The sequence below is a fragment of the Solanum lycopersicum genome, chromosome 1 (assembly GCF_036512215.1).
Source record: "Solanum lycopersicum chromosome 1, SLM_r2.1".
Taxonomy (NCBI): Eukaryota; Viridiplantae; Streptophyta; class Magnoliopsida; order Solanales; family Solanaceae; genus Solanum; species Solanum lycopersicum.
Window position 1 is genome coordinate 86,054,582 of NC_090800.1, and position 18,128 is coordinate 86,072,709.

The 18,128-nt window shown below is 30.4% G+C and overlaps 1 protein-coding gene across 1 annotated transcript; it reads right to left on the reverse strand.

Annotated features, from left to right (window-relative positions):
* Window positions 1-16,525: 16,525 nt before the first annotated feature.
* On the reverse strand, window positions 16,526-17,045 carry LOC138347276 (uncharacterized). Its single transcript, XM_069295158.1, has 2 exons — window positions 16,917-17,045; window positions 16,526-16,843 (listed from the first exon to the last, which is right to left on the reverse strand). The coding sequence occupies exons 1-2, from the start codon at window positions 17,043-17,045 to the stop codon at window positions 16,526-16,528; spliced, it is 447 nt and encodes a 148-aa protein (XP_069151259.1).
* Window positions 17,046-18,128: the final 1,083 nt, after the last annotated feature.

The following is an 18,128-nucleotide window of genomic DNA, read 5'->3' on the forward strand; positions in this document are numbered from 1 at the left end:
CATGGCGCTATGGTATTGAGCTACAGTGGACACCCCCTAATAATTAACTCAACATGCATCAGCCTTGCTCGAACTCTTCAAAATATGTTATCACCGTGTCAGATCTTTAAAGAAAAACTATATTAACTTCAAAGATCTGACACGTCTTAAAATATTCCATATTTTAAAAAAAAAGTTCGAGCAACATAATTATAACAACATTATTCATGTTGTACGTTATGACTTTCTCGTACTGTGTGTTAGTGTGTGCATGGAAGTAGTACTACGTACTATAAATAATTTGAGAGTGATATGTTACGTATGTAATATGTTGCAACTTTAATTTCGAGTGTATGTGGTTGTGGTGTGTCTTTAATTTGAGCATATTCTGTGTGATGTTGAATTACTATATATAAAAACATCGTATTTGCTAATTAGAGTATCTTTTCAAGGTACTATATATTTTTCATTTATTCCCTCTTTAAGTATATTCATAGTGAAGAACATATAATGCAATTAGTCTAAATCAGTCATTATGAATAAGTTGTTTAATATATATATATATATATATATATATATATATATGTATGTATATATTTCGATTAATGAGTTGATATATATACTGATCATCACTAAGTAAAAATTTCTCAAATAGTCACTCAAGTTAAAGAAAATTATCACTAAGTAAATTTCTCAAATAGTCACTCAAAGTTAAAGAAAATTATGGGGCAAACTCACTTTAATTTGCTTTGTATTATGTCAATAATGTTACTAACTTGTGTATTATTTCAATAAAGTCACATAACTTTAATTCTTTTTATAATATGATTTCAATAACATATAGGCTGAAACTTGACAGTATATATATATATATATATGTCCCTTCAATTGTCATCCACTAGTTGAAAGATGACGTAGAAATCATTATATGGGGATTAATATTGAAGGATTATTTATAATTTTCTCTCTAGCCAAACAGAAGTTAGGATTTGGATCTGACAACAAAGTTTCAAGAGAGAAATAAAAAGGGAAACCTTAGAGATTAAAAAAATCAATAAATTAATTGGTGAACATTAATAATTTAAACTAATCAAAATCTATCTGTTAGATAGTTTTTGAGGTCACCTTTTAATGTTTGTATTTTATTGTTAGAAATTAGATGGAATTAATTTGACAACTAAACAAGCATTGACGTCAACTCCTTTTTTTTTCAGATTAATGTTCTTTAGATAATTGAATGGAAAAACTTAATAGAGTTTTAAGGAGGACTAAGCTAACTGATCAATAAAGAGTTGAATATTAATGAAGTCAACTTCTGTTTTTAGCATTAATCAATTTTGTACATGTTTGAGGTAATTATATTGATAGACTTAATGAGCTGACATTTGACCTTGAAGAATCTATGAATAACAAAACATGGAAACAAATTTAATTTATAACATTATTGTTGCTTAAAGCAAGGGTTTTTCAAATTTATTATGTATTAATTCTGTATTTGAATATTCAAAGGTCTTCACACAAAATATAACCTACAGATGGCAATGTAGCTATCAATCTGAATAACCTATTTTTTTTAATTATTATTATTAAAACAAGAAAAATAGAAGGTTCAGTAATTTTTAACAATTGAAGGATTTATATAACACTCATCAATTCTACTGCTTATTAACTTATTTATGATATAGTCTAGATAGATTAAAAAAAAAAGAAGAAGAGAGAAACCTTATGCTAGTAAGCTAGAAAGATTATGTCATATTTTATTGAATAGAGAAAAATGATCTTTTTATAAAAATTTGGTAATTTTATTTATTTATTATGTCATATTTTATTGATCTCCAGCAAAAAATATTATATAATTAAAAAAACAAAACTAGCTATATGCTATATTTTATTGTTGTAACGCTGCCACCCGTTGGGTTGAAGAAGGCAGCATTTGATTCTACAAAAAGAAGAATCATTGAACCATTAATGGGGCACTTTCATTATCCTATATATTTTTTTTTTGCGTGCTGTGTGTCCCTTTTACTTTTAACCTATCATCACCTGTCCTGTTTTCTGTCTTTGAAACAAATTAAAAATCATGGGATATGCTAACTTTGTTTGGACCGTTGTTACCTATTTTATTGTAGAAAAAAATTATATATAATAATAAACTAATAACTTAAAATAAATGGAGCAGTTAGGATTTGATTTAATTGTGTTCCATAACAAACGTTTGCAAAAAATTGTCAGGCGCCTCTCTCCCAAATATCTCGCTCGCCACTCTTCCCCAATCTTTCGCTCGCTTTCTCACTTTTTATACAAACACAAGTGTATAAAAATTGTTTCTAATTGTATAAAGCAAAGAAAATTGTATAAGTACATATATTTTTGTTTCCCTCTCTCCCCTCTTCCAGATCTCGCTCGCCACTCTCTCAAATCTCGCACGCCACTCTTGCCTTTCTCACTTATACAAACAAAAGCGAAATGTATAAATTGCGTTTATGTTTGTATAAAGTGTGAGAAAACTGTATATACACATGCAAGTACATATATTTTCGTCCTATACACTTAAAATTATACAATAAAAGTACTCTCCTTCCCAGTTTCTTTTGCCTTTCTCTCTTTCTCGTTTTATACAATTTTCAAATTGTATCTAATTTCTCTCTTTCTCGTTTTATACAATTCGATTCAATTGTATATTCCTTGTCAAGTCTCTTTTGTCTTTCTCTCTTTCTCATTTTATACAAATTCAAATTATATATAATCATTCTATACGCTTATAATAATACAATTCATTTTATACACTTTGTTTTTATACAGTTCTCTGCCTAAGTATCTTTCTCTTTCTTGTTTTATACACTTCGTTTTATACAATTTTCTTCAACTGTATATGTATAGCGAATTATACAGTCTATATTCTTGCTATGGAGCGCAATTATGCAAACTTTGCTAAAGCATACAAATATGAATTTTTTATTTGCTATATGTAAGAGTTGCCCTTTATTGTATGTATCGTTACTATACCTATAATGTTTGTTTTTGTTGTTAGTTATAATGTATTGTATTATATTGTTAAATTTTATTGTTACGTAACAATGAAAATCCATATTTTTTTAAACAACCAATTTAGTGTGTTTCAATTGTTACTTAATTTCTTTTTTCAATAATATCTTTACATAATATTTTAAAATACTATTTTACCCTTTACTTTATATTATTTAATTCTAATCAAACCTCCTACCCTAGAATAATTAAGAATATTTTAGTAAATTTATATGTTATACAATACAATAAAATCAAACCAAACAATTAAAATGTTATTAAACAACAACAAACAATACAATTTAGCTAAAAATTATAACTATCATACAATACAGTACAATACTATGAAACAATGAATAACAATGATCCAAACAAAATGTAAATAGTTTATTATATATATATATATTTATTAATCTTACATGTACATACAAAAATATGTAATGGTCTTCTCTTAGTACTTAGCTTTAATTAAAATCCAAATTCTTATATATGTCGTAATTGGCCTTTTTGTTTTTGTAAATTCGAGTGAACAAGAGTAATGCAAAGGTGGAAGCTCGTGGGGAGGAGAAAAAAGAAAAAAAAATTATCTTCTTAGATGCAGAGCAGTTGCCTCATTATTAGTTGCAGTAAATCGTTTTCATGTGAGATATGTTAATGTAGAAATTGATGATCACATATATGATGTGTCTAAAATAATTTTGAAACAATGAATCCTTAAGATATGGGATAGTCAGTCACCAAATCTTGAATGCAACACATGCTGGAGTAAAAAAAATTATCCCTCTATTTGTTGGAAATGGAAGTCAAAATGAGGTAGGGCCGGGGTTCTAAATTAGAAAAATATTTTAAAGCATGAGGTTCAAATTCACAACACTAATGTAAAATACATTTTCACCTTATCTATAAACTGTAAATCAATTTTATTAGGGATTCACAAGTTAAAATATAACAAGTACAGAGTTTACGAAAAATTAAAGTTAGTAGATTCGTTCAAACTAACGAACCTTACTTAGCTCAGTCTCTGATCCAAAAGATATTTACAGGTAACGTTTCTAGAAATATAAAATTTGTAATCTTAAAAATATGACATATTACCCGTTATAACAACTATCAAGATAATATGATGGGTGTAAAAGTCGTTATTAGGTATTTGGTCTTTATGCCGTTAGTTCTTTCTTTCGAAATACATAGACCCCCTGGACAAGAACATTAATCGTATTTACTTTCTGAAAATAATATTTCTGTTTCCTTATTAAAACTTCAATTATTGTAGTGAAGAAAAATTCAATTCTTAATTGTTTTGAAAAAGTAGGTGTACGTGATTCTTTAAAGTTAATAAGTACGGCCTCCATCTCATTTTATATATCATTATTTTTTTTATTAGTGTAAAAGAAAATGTCACATTTCTTAATATGGTAAGTGTTTAAAGATATAATTCCTCTTTTATCTTTGTTGGTTCCACTTAATTTTAAATATAGTACTTTAATATATTTATGAGGAGAGAAAAGTGAGTTTATTTTTTTTAAGAAAATATTTGATAAACATTTTAAAAATCTTTATTATTTCTTAAACTTCGTACCCGATCAAATATCGTCGTCGTATAAAATGAAAAAAATAATAATAATATTAGTAATTCTTCCTCGCACATTAAATTACTTTAAAGAAAGTCAACTAAACAACAAAACTGTTTTATAAAACACCACTGGCGCGGGTAGTTTCAAACATTATTATGCTTCGCTCTTTTCACATTTTGTGTCACCAACGTTTATTTTAATCTATATATAAGGGCATCATTTAGTTGACAATAATTCTGATATAAAATATAAAAGTATAAAGGTCTTCTTGTTTTTATTGAATTATTTTATTTTATATTATGTTTAATTATAACTGAGAATAAAGTTAAAAGAAGTCTAATTTAAGCTACAACAAGCAAGTGACTAATTCTTATCCTTGCGTCATTATTTTTTTTCTGGTTAAAATTGTGTTTTAGTTGATTAACTACTTCAACTTGTATATCAATTCCTTATCCATAAATTGACTTTTTATTATCAATATTACGTTATTATGAAACTAACTAATCAGATTACTTTGAATCCATTTGACAGCTCTCCTACTTGTAATTTATCTTACTAATTAAATTTTAAAATATTAAATGACCAATATACAAATAAATATTGAATTATTTCGTCTCTTTCTATTTGTCTTTGGTAGGCGTCGTAGCTCCCTTTTTCTTATAGCACCTCTTCATCATAAATATATTATAAAAACGGAATAGACATGATTAATTTTCGACATAATGCTCATTTTAGGCAGCTTAGATTATCGATACATAAAAAAGATTAAAAGTGGGGTTGGTTATTAGATAGTGATGATTCATGAATACTTGATCAACTGTCCTCTTTTTCTATATTTTAATATTTTCACTCTCTCGATGCTCAAACAAAGAGAAACGTTATGCTAGTAAGCTAAAAAGATAATTAAAAAGAAAAAAAATAAGCAAACTTGTATTTACATATGAAACGGTACATCGTATAGTCCAAAAAGAATCTATGTGCCCAAAAAAAAAAATGGTACACCAGTATAGTCTAAAACTATTTATAGGTGTTTCACCATATTGTGCACGCTCTTTCTACATTGTTTTAGGTTAATCTATAGCTAAAATACAAAAAGATATGAAGTAAGGAATCATAATTAATTACTCCATGCTAATTACTTATTAAGCTCTCATTGAGGCATGATCATTTGCATGGAGATGGATTTGTACGATGGATGAGCAAAGATCGACAGAGGGGACAAGTGAATTGACACCTCTCTAACCATTTCTCAATACAATCTATGTGAAACACGTGATTACATCTTGGTAATTGACATACAACATGTTCCTTTTCAAACTCCACCAAACAAATCGAACATGTTTCCTCAATACAACTTGATAACATGTTGTCTAAATCAAGAAACCTACTTGCTGGAAGATTTAACTTGCAGCTTGAATCCTCAAGAAGATCACCTTTACATGGTTGCAAATACAAATGTACCCTAATAATAAACTTTGCAAATATTGTTCGAATTGTATGCTTTAGTTGAAGGAAGGGCATATATACACAAGTACAAAACATTATGGTTATAGTAGAAATATGGGATGAACCATGCATAAAACTGATCATTTTTTGTTTTTGACTGGTAATAATGGAGTAATAGATACAGAAAGATGTGGAAGAATAAAGAAAAAATTAATGTGATAGAGAAGTGAAAGAGAGACCTCTATTTATAATATATATTATTAAGGGCTGCTATCAACAAGTCAACTATTACATTGAATTTATCTTAGTGTTTTAAAAACATTGATGTGACATTTGACTTTTTGAAAAATGATATGATAATAATTTATTATTTTTGTATAGATAATTAGTAAAAGAAAAAATTATAGCGATATTGAATGATAAAAAAAAATATAAAAAGATGTGATTGATTAAACGAATTTTTTATATTGAAAGAGTAAGGAACATGAATCGTGATTAAGAAAAGCATAATAATATGGATTTAAAATAGTCATAAGATGGAATTGATGTATGGAACAATCCTATGGGGTTTGTGTAAGGCCGGCGCCGACCCAACACATGACAAAGTAACTAACCTTAGTAAAATGTATTTTTTAAAATTTTCGAGTATATAAATAAATAAGACAGGGAAAAGGTGAAGTGATTTATATGCTAATTAAGGTTATGTATCTGACCACCTGATCCGTTTTTTGTTTTATTGCGTAAATGTCGATGAATCTGATAATTTGTTTATTATTTGTATTTATTGGGTGTTCGATTAATTAAGATTCACGAAATAATTCATGTGACAGCCACGGGATTTTACTGTAAAATGGCCGACTTTTCCCTCTTCCGGGCACCATACCCATGTTTTCCTTCCAAAGACATTTGCGTTCAAAATGTTTTTATGTTACAAAGTTAGAAGAATAAGTGATATTATTCAAGAGAGAGTGAAAGAACGATTCGCTATGTGAACACTGTAATGATGAAAAATAAGTAGATGTAAATGTGGAAGTTAGCAAAGCAAACCTTAAAAGATCACGAGTAAGAAGATAACCGAGAAATACATTGAAAGACACAAAAATTTAACGTGGTTCGTCAATCGACCTACGTCCACAAAGGAGATGAGCAATCCACTATAAATATGAGAATATAAAATACAGAGGGAAACAACCTCAATCAAATTCACTCAGAATACATGGAAGGTTCACACAAATGATAACGTATCAAGCTTGTGACCCACAATTTCTCCCCCTAACTAAAAACTCTCAAAGTCTTTAAGACTACATTGTGAATGTTGATTAAGTTAGACGGAGCATGTCTCTATTTATAGAGTTCTAAACCTTTTCCTACCAGAAAAATTATTAGTCAATCCAAAACATTTTTCTAAAAGAATAACCTATTTATGGTAAGAAATAAGGGCAAATAAAACCCAACAAACACTCCTTCTCAGTCTTACAAGTTTGTAACATCGAATTTGTCTAGGGAGATTCACATATCCTACATAGTTTACAAGCTATTGTACACAAGTAGATTTATTAGTACGCACCTTAAGAATATAGCTCGAAAAAAAATGGAGTTCCAAAAATGAAAAATGTTTTACTCCATACTTTATATATATAAAACTACCTAATCCTTGAGAAATAAATTTAAAATAAAAAAACAAACTTTCTAAATATTGTGGAAATGCATAGTACACCAACAAAGTCTTGACTACAAAAATTGAAAAATGATTGGTAAAATATGAAATAATAGAGACGCACATAAATCAAATGGTCTCAAAAAGACAACCTATAGAAAATAAGAAAATGCCATAAAAAGAGTAGCTCGAAATCGTTGAAATAAAATAATGGCAATTGAACTTATTGCAACAATTAGTTATTACAGAATAAACATGAGTCATTAACATAAATTAAAGGTGGTGTTGTTTGACAGTACCACTGACCAAATTTTATCTTCCATATGTTTGGTAGTATCATTTTGACGATTGACTTCTAATAAGAAGCTTTTTTTAGAAAAATATGCTGTCCAAGTCCTCTTAATATTTAGTGTTGTTATAAAGATTTACTTATAATTAAGTATTAGGTTACCTATTTTTGTAAATATTTTATTATCGTCAACTAAGTGTAAATTAAAGGGATAATGCACAAGTACCCTCTCAACATATGTCCGAAATCTCAGAGACAGATTTATACTATACTAAGGTCCTATTACCCTCCTGAACTTATTTTATAAGTAATTTTCTATCCCTTTTTTGCCTACGTGGCACTAGTTTGAAAAAAAAGTCAATCATCGTTGGCCCACAAGATAGAGCCACGTAGGTCGAAAAGGGGTAAAAAATTATTAATAAAATAAGTTCAGGTACCTTAGTATAGTATAAGTGTGTCTCTGAGATTTCGGACATAGATTGAGGGCACAGATTGAGGGGGTACTTGGGCATTATCCCTAAATTAAAATCAAAGTTAAAGTTCAAATTATTATATCGTCAGGTCATGTCAGTTGATATAGTGTAAAAATTCATTGTTACTATTAAATTAAAAGATTGTTGATTTTGACCGACACAGAAATTATTCTGTCATTATGCACTAAAGTCCTAATTTGAGAATCATGGGACCTATATGTTATAAATCACTACTAATTCGAGTTAATGGCAAAAATAACATGTTTGCTTTTAATTATATAGACAAAAAATGTGATTGTGAAATCTTAGATGGTTATATTGTGTTATATATAAAGAGAGACAAATTAAATATGTATAGACAAATCAAATATATTAGCCAAATCATGTAAGTTTGTTGTTCAATCAAATCATAATTGAACTCTTGGTGTATACTATTTGAAATTATTATTATAATGTTTTTCGTTGTACTTATTACAAGAAATAAAGAATATTTTTTTATAAAATATGATTTTTTTATTCATATTATATCGAATAATAATGGGAAAAAAATACATAAAAGATATAGAGCAAAAAGTTTTTAATTTTTCGCGTGAAATAGTTTTATATTTTTCTTAGCAATACAATCAAAATATCTATAAAAATAATTATTCGAATAAATTTCCATAAGAAAATAGTCTCTCTTTTTTTATTATCAGTGTGAGTATACAGTACTCGACACAACCATTCGAGTCGTGATCTAGTTTTATGTCTTTCATTATTATGACATGCTGAAGTTAAACTCGTGGCTGAGCTTCTATTTTGGCAAAACACATATTTTTATTTCTGTATAATGTGACCATTAAATCAAAGAGTTCTGGTCCACATATTATGTTGTGCATTATTATTGCTCAATGGGCAGTATTTGCCTTAAAAAATTGTTTTTTCGTGTATAAGCCATTTGGCCAACAACATATTTTAGGGTCCATTCCAACAAATTAAAGAGGAAAAAAACAAACTCATGATCTTTAAGAAGTCAATTTGATTTCTTTGATTAGCACCTAACATGGCAATGTCTTATGTCCATCTAACTGCCAAGGAAAGCCAAATTTAGTATCAAAATGAGTTTGAAAAAAAGAGTGAAGGGAATCAGATCGATATGAAAATAAAATAGATGTATATATTATTAAGTATTATATATATATATTGCAAAACTAAAGGTTTAGTTCTAGCTTTGTTTATCCTTATCCGGTAGATGAGATGTTGACAATCCAGCCAAATCTAATCAGCAATAAACATAGCTGCGGAAATGTTTCTAATTTAGCTTAAACATTATGTTAAAAGTGACTCCAATTTTTCCTCGTCCCATTGATTTGGATAATTCTAACACACACCCAATCCAATATCGATAATCATAAATTGAGATAGATTTAACTTTAATTTTCTATAAATAACTGTATTTTAGGCCTAACCAAGTCTTGACCCCAAAAATAATATATGAGATAGAGATTACACAAATTCATACAAGGAATTCAAATTCTCCGAAGGACTTAACAAAAGAAAAGTTAAAACTCCATATGGAGTGTTGGATACTAAATATAACACAAACAAATTGAGAGTTGGCGACAGGCGAGGGAGGGGTTAATTCTAAACTCGATAGCTTTTTCGTGTGTTTCGTTTCTTTCTATTTCGAATATAAAGGTGGAAAATTGACTCAAAGGCAATTAAACTGTGTTAACAAACACAAAATCTAATTGCACATAAATTATTTCTCATGAATCCCCAATTTCATATAATAAACAGGGGATTTGCTGAGTTCATGAGCTGAAATCATTGAGATGTTTTCATATTAATTAAATTGAAAAGATATACCAGCCCAATATCCTTCAAATCATCAAAGATTCACGAACCCTATACTTTTTTTAAAAAAAAATCTTCAAAATATTATACTGTATATCTTGAATCCTCGATGTACATAATATATAATCCCACTAACTACATAAAGAGTCCTATAATCGAAAACTTCAAATTCTGATTCCGCCCCCTCTGCTCTAAACTAATTACAAACATAATTTCTAAATCCAATTAATCAGCTATATCAATCCTGTCGTTGCAAGAGCAAAGATCTACATAGTGGACAAGTAAATTGACACCTTTCAACCCATCCCTCAATACACTCCATATGAAAAACGTGTTTGCATCTGGGCAATTCACATACAACATCATCTTTCTCGTACTCCATCAAACAAATCGAACAGCTCTCCTCAACTCCCCGTTCGCCGAGGTTGCAAACATCGGCGAACGTAGTTGTCGCAAGTGACAGCTCACAGTACGTGGGCACGGTCACTGCGACAGCTCCACTGACAGGACGAGGATACGGATAAAAAAATTCCAACATTTTGTGAACGAATTGATGTATATGACTAAAAGGAATATACAAAAATGTGTAGAATGTGATTGTAATAAATGAAATGTGAGATTGTGCTGTTACGACTGAACTTATCATTTTTGCTCACTCTTTAATGTTTTTTTTTTCTTTTTCTCTTTTGAATGTGTGAATGATGATGAGAGGAGGAAGAGATTGAGATCTATTTATATAGAGAAACGGATTATAATATAAGGTCAACTGCCATAACTTGGCATTTCAGATTTATTATGTTATTAAGGGTTGACATTGACTTATTCAATAATTAACAATTTATTTGAGTTTACATGGGTTTTTGATTATTAAGGTATCATGATTAGTTTATAAGTTTACTTGATTATGTTTTAATTTGACAAATTTTCATTAAAAAGAAAAATGTTAGTATAATTTTATTAAAAACGAACTAATAATAATTAGTGCTAATTAATACTAACATAAACAAAATATATATATAAAATGATAAATTATCTATTGATTTTTAGAAATAATAAATGAGAAGGGAGTAATACGGACCGTTTGGTCCCAGGTTCTATTTGAGAATATTTAGGAAAAACTCGGTAAAATTTGGGAAATATTTGGAAACTTTAAAAATTTTAAAATTATTCTAAATTTCTATATTTTATAAAAAAAAATATTCATCATTTATTACTTTCTACTAATAAATATCTATATGTTGAATAATTGACTCAAAGTAATAATATTTATTTCGTTTTCTCAGTCATCTGATCTATAAATGAAAGCTTATCGGAAAGATATTGTTCGTAGAATGTAGGAAGATTATATAAAGAATAGTTTGTTACTATTCCTGCGGGGTTGTTATAATTATAACCAAATTAATGACAAGTTTGAATAATGTATTGCTCTTGCCTATATTCTTATTTCGTTGTTGCTAATTGTTATCAATTACTCTATTTGTCCCTAATTATTTGTTCACATTTCATTTTTTAGTTGTTTCTAATTCCTTGTATATTTTTGACAAATCAATAAAGGATAAAAAAAATTACTCAGTATACCCTCAATTAGTTGCTTCAAAAAGGTAGATTTTTTTTTTAAAAAAATTAATTTTTAATTTAATTATTTCATAATTAATAGAGATAAAATATTAAATCTACTATATTAATTAATATTATTTTTTAATAAATTATTTTAATTTAAAAGTAGATAAGTTCTGTATTTGAAAAGTAGCAAGGCCGGCGCCGACCCTACACGTAGATCTATGTTTGTAAATGTGAGTCACAGGATATCTGATTCTTACGCTACAAAATTCGATGTCCTCTAATTAGGACAACTTTTTGGGCTGTGGAGTGCTAATTATTAGGCGAAATTTGTGCTATTACGCCTAAATGCCTTTCAATTAGTAGTTAATTATGACTTATGAGTTCTTTTATTATAGTTTAAAGGGAGGGTCAAATATGCCCCTGTACTTTTCGAAAAGGTTTAAATATGCCCTCCGTTTAAAGTTTGGTCTATTTATATCCTCGCCGTCCAATTATTGGTACAAATATGCCCTTATGGGCGTTAGTTGGCCACCTCAAAATTTCCAACGCATTTTACTTTTTATTAATTACCCAAATGAATTTTCCACGTAATTTTTATATTACAGCGTGGCATTTATATTACAAAAGAGAAAGGGTCAAATATGCCCCTAAAAATCCGACCCATTAAACTTACCCATATTTTAAGGTTCAATTATACCCTTTTATTACCCGTATCCGACCCAAAACCCATATCCCTTTTCCCCAAATTTTATTACCCTTTTATTACCCGTATCCGACCCAAAACCCATATCCCTTTTCCCCCAAAACAAATCCCTAATTTCCTAAACTTCCTTTTCCCCCAAGAACACAAATCGCGGTGCATTAGGGTTCTTGAAGACTTGCAGAAATTGCGGCGGCGCTAGGGTTAGAAAATCTACGGGTTGAAGGTAAGTTTCTCCCTTCAGTAAATTATATATTCGATTAGGGTTACATTTTCTTATGAGTTAGGGTTATTTAAGTAAAGTCGACGTGTATCGAAATCACTTGAAATGTATTGTTTTGTTTTAAAATGATGTACTTTTATGCCTTTGATAGCTTTGTTTTGTTTCTCTTTTGGTGGTCTCGAGATGTTGTTTGTCTTTTAGGGCTTACTTTATTTTATTTTTGCAGCTTTTAATGTGTTTGGTTTGAGTGGTCTCTCTGATTTTACTGTTTTTTTCATGTGATTTTGAAGAATGCTTGATGAAGTTGAAATTGTGTTCAACTACGGGGGTAGTTGGGTCATTTCACCTCTGTTGGCTTACACTAAGAAATTGGTGCACTCTTGGCTAAATTTTGACCCTGAATTATTGAGTCATAAAAATATATGTGATGAGTTTACTTCCAAGCTAAGGTTTTTTCGAGTTAAACAATTATTAGTCACTGGGCCCTCTGAAAAGTATTACATAGTAGATGGGGATGATGGAATTAGGGTCATCCTTAGCCTTCTATGTGAGAAATTTAAAGTCGTCAACTTCTTTGTTGTGGAGGAGGGTGAGTTCACTGTCGTTGCCCAAAATATCACACAATATGTTGAATCATGTTGTGTAGATGTTGAGGTTGGTACAGATTGTGAACACAGTCCTGGTTCTGTTGATGAATGGGATCTTTCTGAGGGTGAGGAATGTGATTTAGAGTGGATGGATGCTATTAGCAATGAAAGGGGAAGAGTAGTAGGTGACAGGTTGGAAAGCTTCAAAGAATTGCAAGTTGGTATGACATTTAAAGACATGAAAGAAGGTAGACAGGTTATGAATTATTATGCATTAGCTAACAAAAGGGCTTTGACTATAATAAAAGGTGATACAAAGAGAACTAGGTATGGTTGTGATATAGGATGTCCCTTTAGGTGTTTGATTCAAAAGATGGCAAAACTGAAGGGTTTAAGATAAAGACTTTCATCAATAAGCACACATGTGAGGAGACCTTTTTTAATGCTAGAGCTGATGCAGTTACTTTAGCTCAATACTTCAAGAACAAGCTTCAAAATAATCCCAAGTATAAGGTAAAAGATATGAGAGGAGAGCTTGAAAATGACTTAAAATTGAATGTGTGTCAGTCTAAACTTAAAAGGGCTAAGAGGATGGCTCTTGAGAAGTTGGATGGAAGTTTTATTGATGACTACAACAAGCTTGAGGACTATGCACAAGAGCTTAAGCAATCCAATCCCAGAAGTGATGTTTTGATAAATATCTCTAAGGATGCCCTGGCTGAAGGAAAAAGAAAATTTTTAAGGATGTACATCTGTTTTGATGCTCTTAAGAAAGGGTGGAAATCTGGTTTGAGGCCATTTATTGGACTTGATGGTACATTTTTGAAAGGTATATGTAAGGGTATTCTGTTGGTTGCTCTAGGACAAGATTCTATGAACAGTTTCTATCCACTAGCATGGGCAATAGTGGACAAAGAAACAAGCAACACATGGTGCTGGTTTATTGAGTTATTGAAGGGGTCTTTGGACCTTAAAGATGGTGCAGAAGTCACATTCATTTCGGATATGCAAAAGGTATGATGCTGTTTTTAATTCACTTTCATTCACAAATTTACTCACTGTTTTTACACACTCTTTAACATAATGTACCAACTGTTTTTACTCAACTTGTACTCATTGTACTTCTGTTTTTAACACTTAGTTATTCTCAACTTTCACTGTTACAGGGACTGATAGATGCTGTTGTCAAAGTGTTGCCTGAAGCTCAACATAGGTATTGTGTGAGACACATTGAGAGTAACTGGTGCAGAAAATGGAGGAGTGGTCAAATGAGAAAGCTGATGTGGTGGTGTGCTTGGAGTTCCTATGTTGAAGAGTTGAAGGACCAATTAAATAAGTTGGGGAAACTATCAGAAGATGGTGCAAGAAATTTGGTAAAGTATCCACCAAAGGCATGGTGTAGAGTTTATTTTGATACTCAGTGTAAGAACATGAAGCCAAGCCAATGATCAAGATGTTAGAAGAAATAAGAGTACAAGTGATGAGATTGCTAGTGAATAATGAAAAGAAGTTGAAGACTTGGGTTACAGATTTCAGTCCGGAATGCATGAAGTTGTACATCGACTACAGGGCATTAGCACACACTTGTAAGGTGGAGTTCAATGGAGATTGGGGCTATGAAGTGTCTGATGGAGAAGATAGACACACTGTCAATCTAAAGGAAAAGAGATGCACTTGCAGAATTTGGGATTTATCAGGTATTCCCTGCCAGCATGCCATCAAAGCATTGACACACAAAAAAGTAAATCCAATAACTGAAATACATTGGTGGTATAGCAAGGAGGCTTACATGCTTACATATAAAAACAAGATGCAGCCTGTAAGAGGTCAAAAGTTTTGGAAGGTTGATCCTTCAAGTGCAATGTTGCCTCCTAATGTTGTGAAACAATTGGGTAGACCAAAAATGAAAAGGAATAGAGAACCAGATGAAGCAAGAAAAAGAAAGGGTGAATGGTCTCAGTCTAGAAAAGGCACTCAAATGACATGTAACAACTGTGGTGAATCAAATCACAATGTCAAGTCCTGTTACAAGGTAAGCACAATATTACATGTTTTTCCATGTTTTTAATTGTAAGCTAATTAATCTAAATACAAAAAAATTTACAGGAAAAGTGTGCTGAAAATAATGCACATTCGAAGAAAGGCAAAAGGCCAATGTCTAACAATGAACATGGTTCTGATGTTGAGGGTGGAATTGAAGCTGAAACTGGGGCTGAGGCTGTAACACAAGAGTTTGAACCATATGGTCCTAATGTTGAAGATGAAGAAGACCCACCTCTAAGACCAATGGTGATTTGTGAATCGGAATTGAGGGCTGAGAAGTTGAAAAAAAGGGTTGTTCCAACTGGTGCAAGAAAAATTCAGTTTTATGGAGATCACACTGGTGCCTCAGTGCCAACTAATCTACCTTATTCTCCGATCAAAACAACATGAAAGGGAAAAGAAGTTGTCCCTGCTGGACATGTGCAAATGCAAGCAAAAAAGAAAAGAATCAAGATGATGGGGGTTAAGGGCAGAAATCCTGTTGTAGATGATGATTTATTGTAATTTATTTTCTATGTTAATTTGTGTTAATGCTCATGGTTAACAATATTGCTAATGAGTATTAAGTTAGGGGAAACTTTCATATGCCTTCATAGAATGGCATCACAGACACCTTTTTTTGTTGTGGTTTGTCTTGTCATTGTGAATTTAAGACGTCTTCTTTTGAGTGTGTTTTATTTGCCTAAGGTTTACATCAAAACACATAGAAATAACTCAATATGTACAGAACCATATAGTCAACTAACACAATTGATGTGCCCCTAAACTTTTCGAAAAGGTTTAAATATGCCCCCGTTTAAAGGTTTAAATATGCCCCGTTTAAATGTTTAAATATGCCCCCCATTTAAAGGTTTAAATATGCCCTGCGTTTAAAGGTTTAAATATGCCCCCTAAACTTCCTGTGTTTCATAAAACACAATTATGCCATCACCAAAAAGAAAAGCAAGAAATGGTGACATCGAACTTAACATACCATATAAATCAAAATGTCTGCTACAATTCAAGTCATGAACTACTACAATTCAAGTCATCAACTACTACAATTCAACACATCACACATGTTTAACGTTTTCTAAGTTAAGAATGAAAAAGTTAAAGATTACAAACTAATAGAAATTCCTATTTTCCTTCCTACTTCATTACCCAGAATGTGATGAATGCTGCAAAACAACACCACAACATAACTATCACAATCCATATTTGATCAACTTTTGTCTTAAACTTATCGATAACAACATCTTCATTATCGATAACAACCTCTTCATTTAGACGTTCACATTTTTCTTCAATTTCAGATGCCAAATACTTTTCAAGATCAGCCATCTTCGTCTCCAAACTTTTGTTTTCACGATGAAGATAATCGTTTTCCTTCTTTAAATTGTGGATTAGATTTTCAACTCTAGGATGGAGCGGATCATCAACCCATTTCCAATAAGAACATTTATAACCCTGTACAATTATGAACTTAAAATCAATACTCTCAAAAAATATGAAAATTAACGAAATTGTATGATAAATTTACATTAGGATTAGCACACTTATAAAAGCGTCTTCCAGCATTAGTTGGAGTGAAAGCCGTGAAAATCTTTGCCACAATACCACATTGACATTTTACCATCGACAGACTTGAAACAGTCGAGTCCCGACTCATTTTTAAAGGAGAAAGTGTAAGAAGATGATTGGAGATGACTAGAACACTCTTTTATTCGAGCTCCTCAAAATGAACACCCTAGCGCCGCCGCAATTTCTGCAAGTCTTCAAGAACCCTAATGCACCGCGATTTGTGTTCTTGGGGGAAAAGGAAGTTTAGGAAATTAGGGATTTGTTTTGGGGGAAAAGGAATATGGGTTTTGGGTCGGATACGGGTAATAAAAGGGTAATAAAATTTGGGGAAAAGGGATATGGGTTTTGGGTCGGATACGGGTAATAAAAGGGTAATAAAAGGGTATAATTGAACCTTAAAATATGGGTAAGTTTAATGGGTCGGATTTTTAGGGGCATATTTGACCCTTTCTCTTTTGTAATATAAATGCCACGCTGTAATATAAAAATTACGTGGAAAATCCATTTGGGTAATTAATAAAAAATAAAATGCGTTGGAAATTTTGAGGTGGCCAACTAACGCCCATAAGGGCATATTTGTACCAATAATTGGACGGCGAGGGTATAAATGGACCAAACTTTAAACGGGGGGCATATTTAAACCTTTTCGAAAAGTACAGGGGCATATTTGACTATTTTCCCTAATTTAAATAACTCTATTTTTTTGAATTTTTTTCCATTTATTTAGTGATTAACTACGTTACATTTTCTAAAATAATCGTTTGAAAATAACTTTTTAAGTTTACCCTTGATTTATTTTTAAAAGAATGTGTCTCAATAATTTACTTACACTTAATATGTACCAAGGGGATTACTATAGTCTACTATAGTTATAAAAGTAATTTTTTTTATTATAGTCAATTTATAAAAGTCATTATTTGATTTTCTTCAATTTTTATGTTAAGGGATATTTTTATATTGTATTATTCGTTTAAAAATAATATTTGTATTAATTATTATTTTAATTTTATTATATTATATCGTTATGTTTCATGTTATGTGATAATTGATTTGATATAATAATATTGTTATCTCATTTTATATTTGCTTATTATCTAATAATTTTATTCAATTATTTATTTACTCAATTTTTTTATTATAATTTTAACATGTACCCTACTTTCTTATAAAA

Bases quoted from the DNA above. Each gene is read 5' to 3' on its own strand.
- LOC138347276 (XM_069295158.1), bottom strand. From the start codon at position 17,045: ATGAGTCGGGACTCGACTGTTTCAAGTCTGTCGATGGTAAAATGTCAA. The intron at 16,844-16,916 runs GTAAATTTATCA...ATAATTGTACAG, and splicing joins ATAAGTGTGCTAATCCTAAT to GGTTATAAATGTTCTTATTG.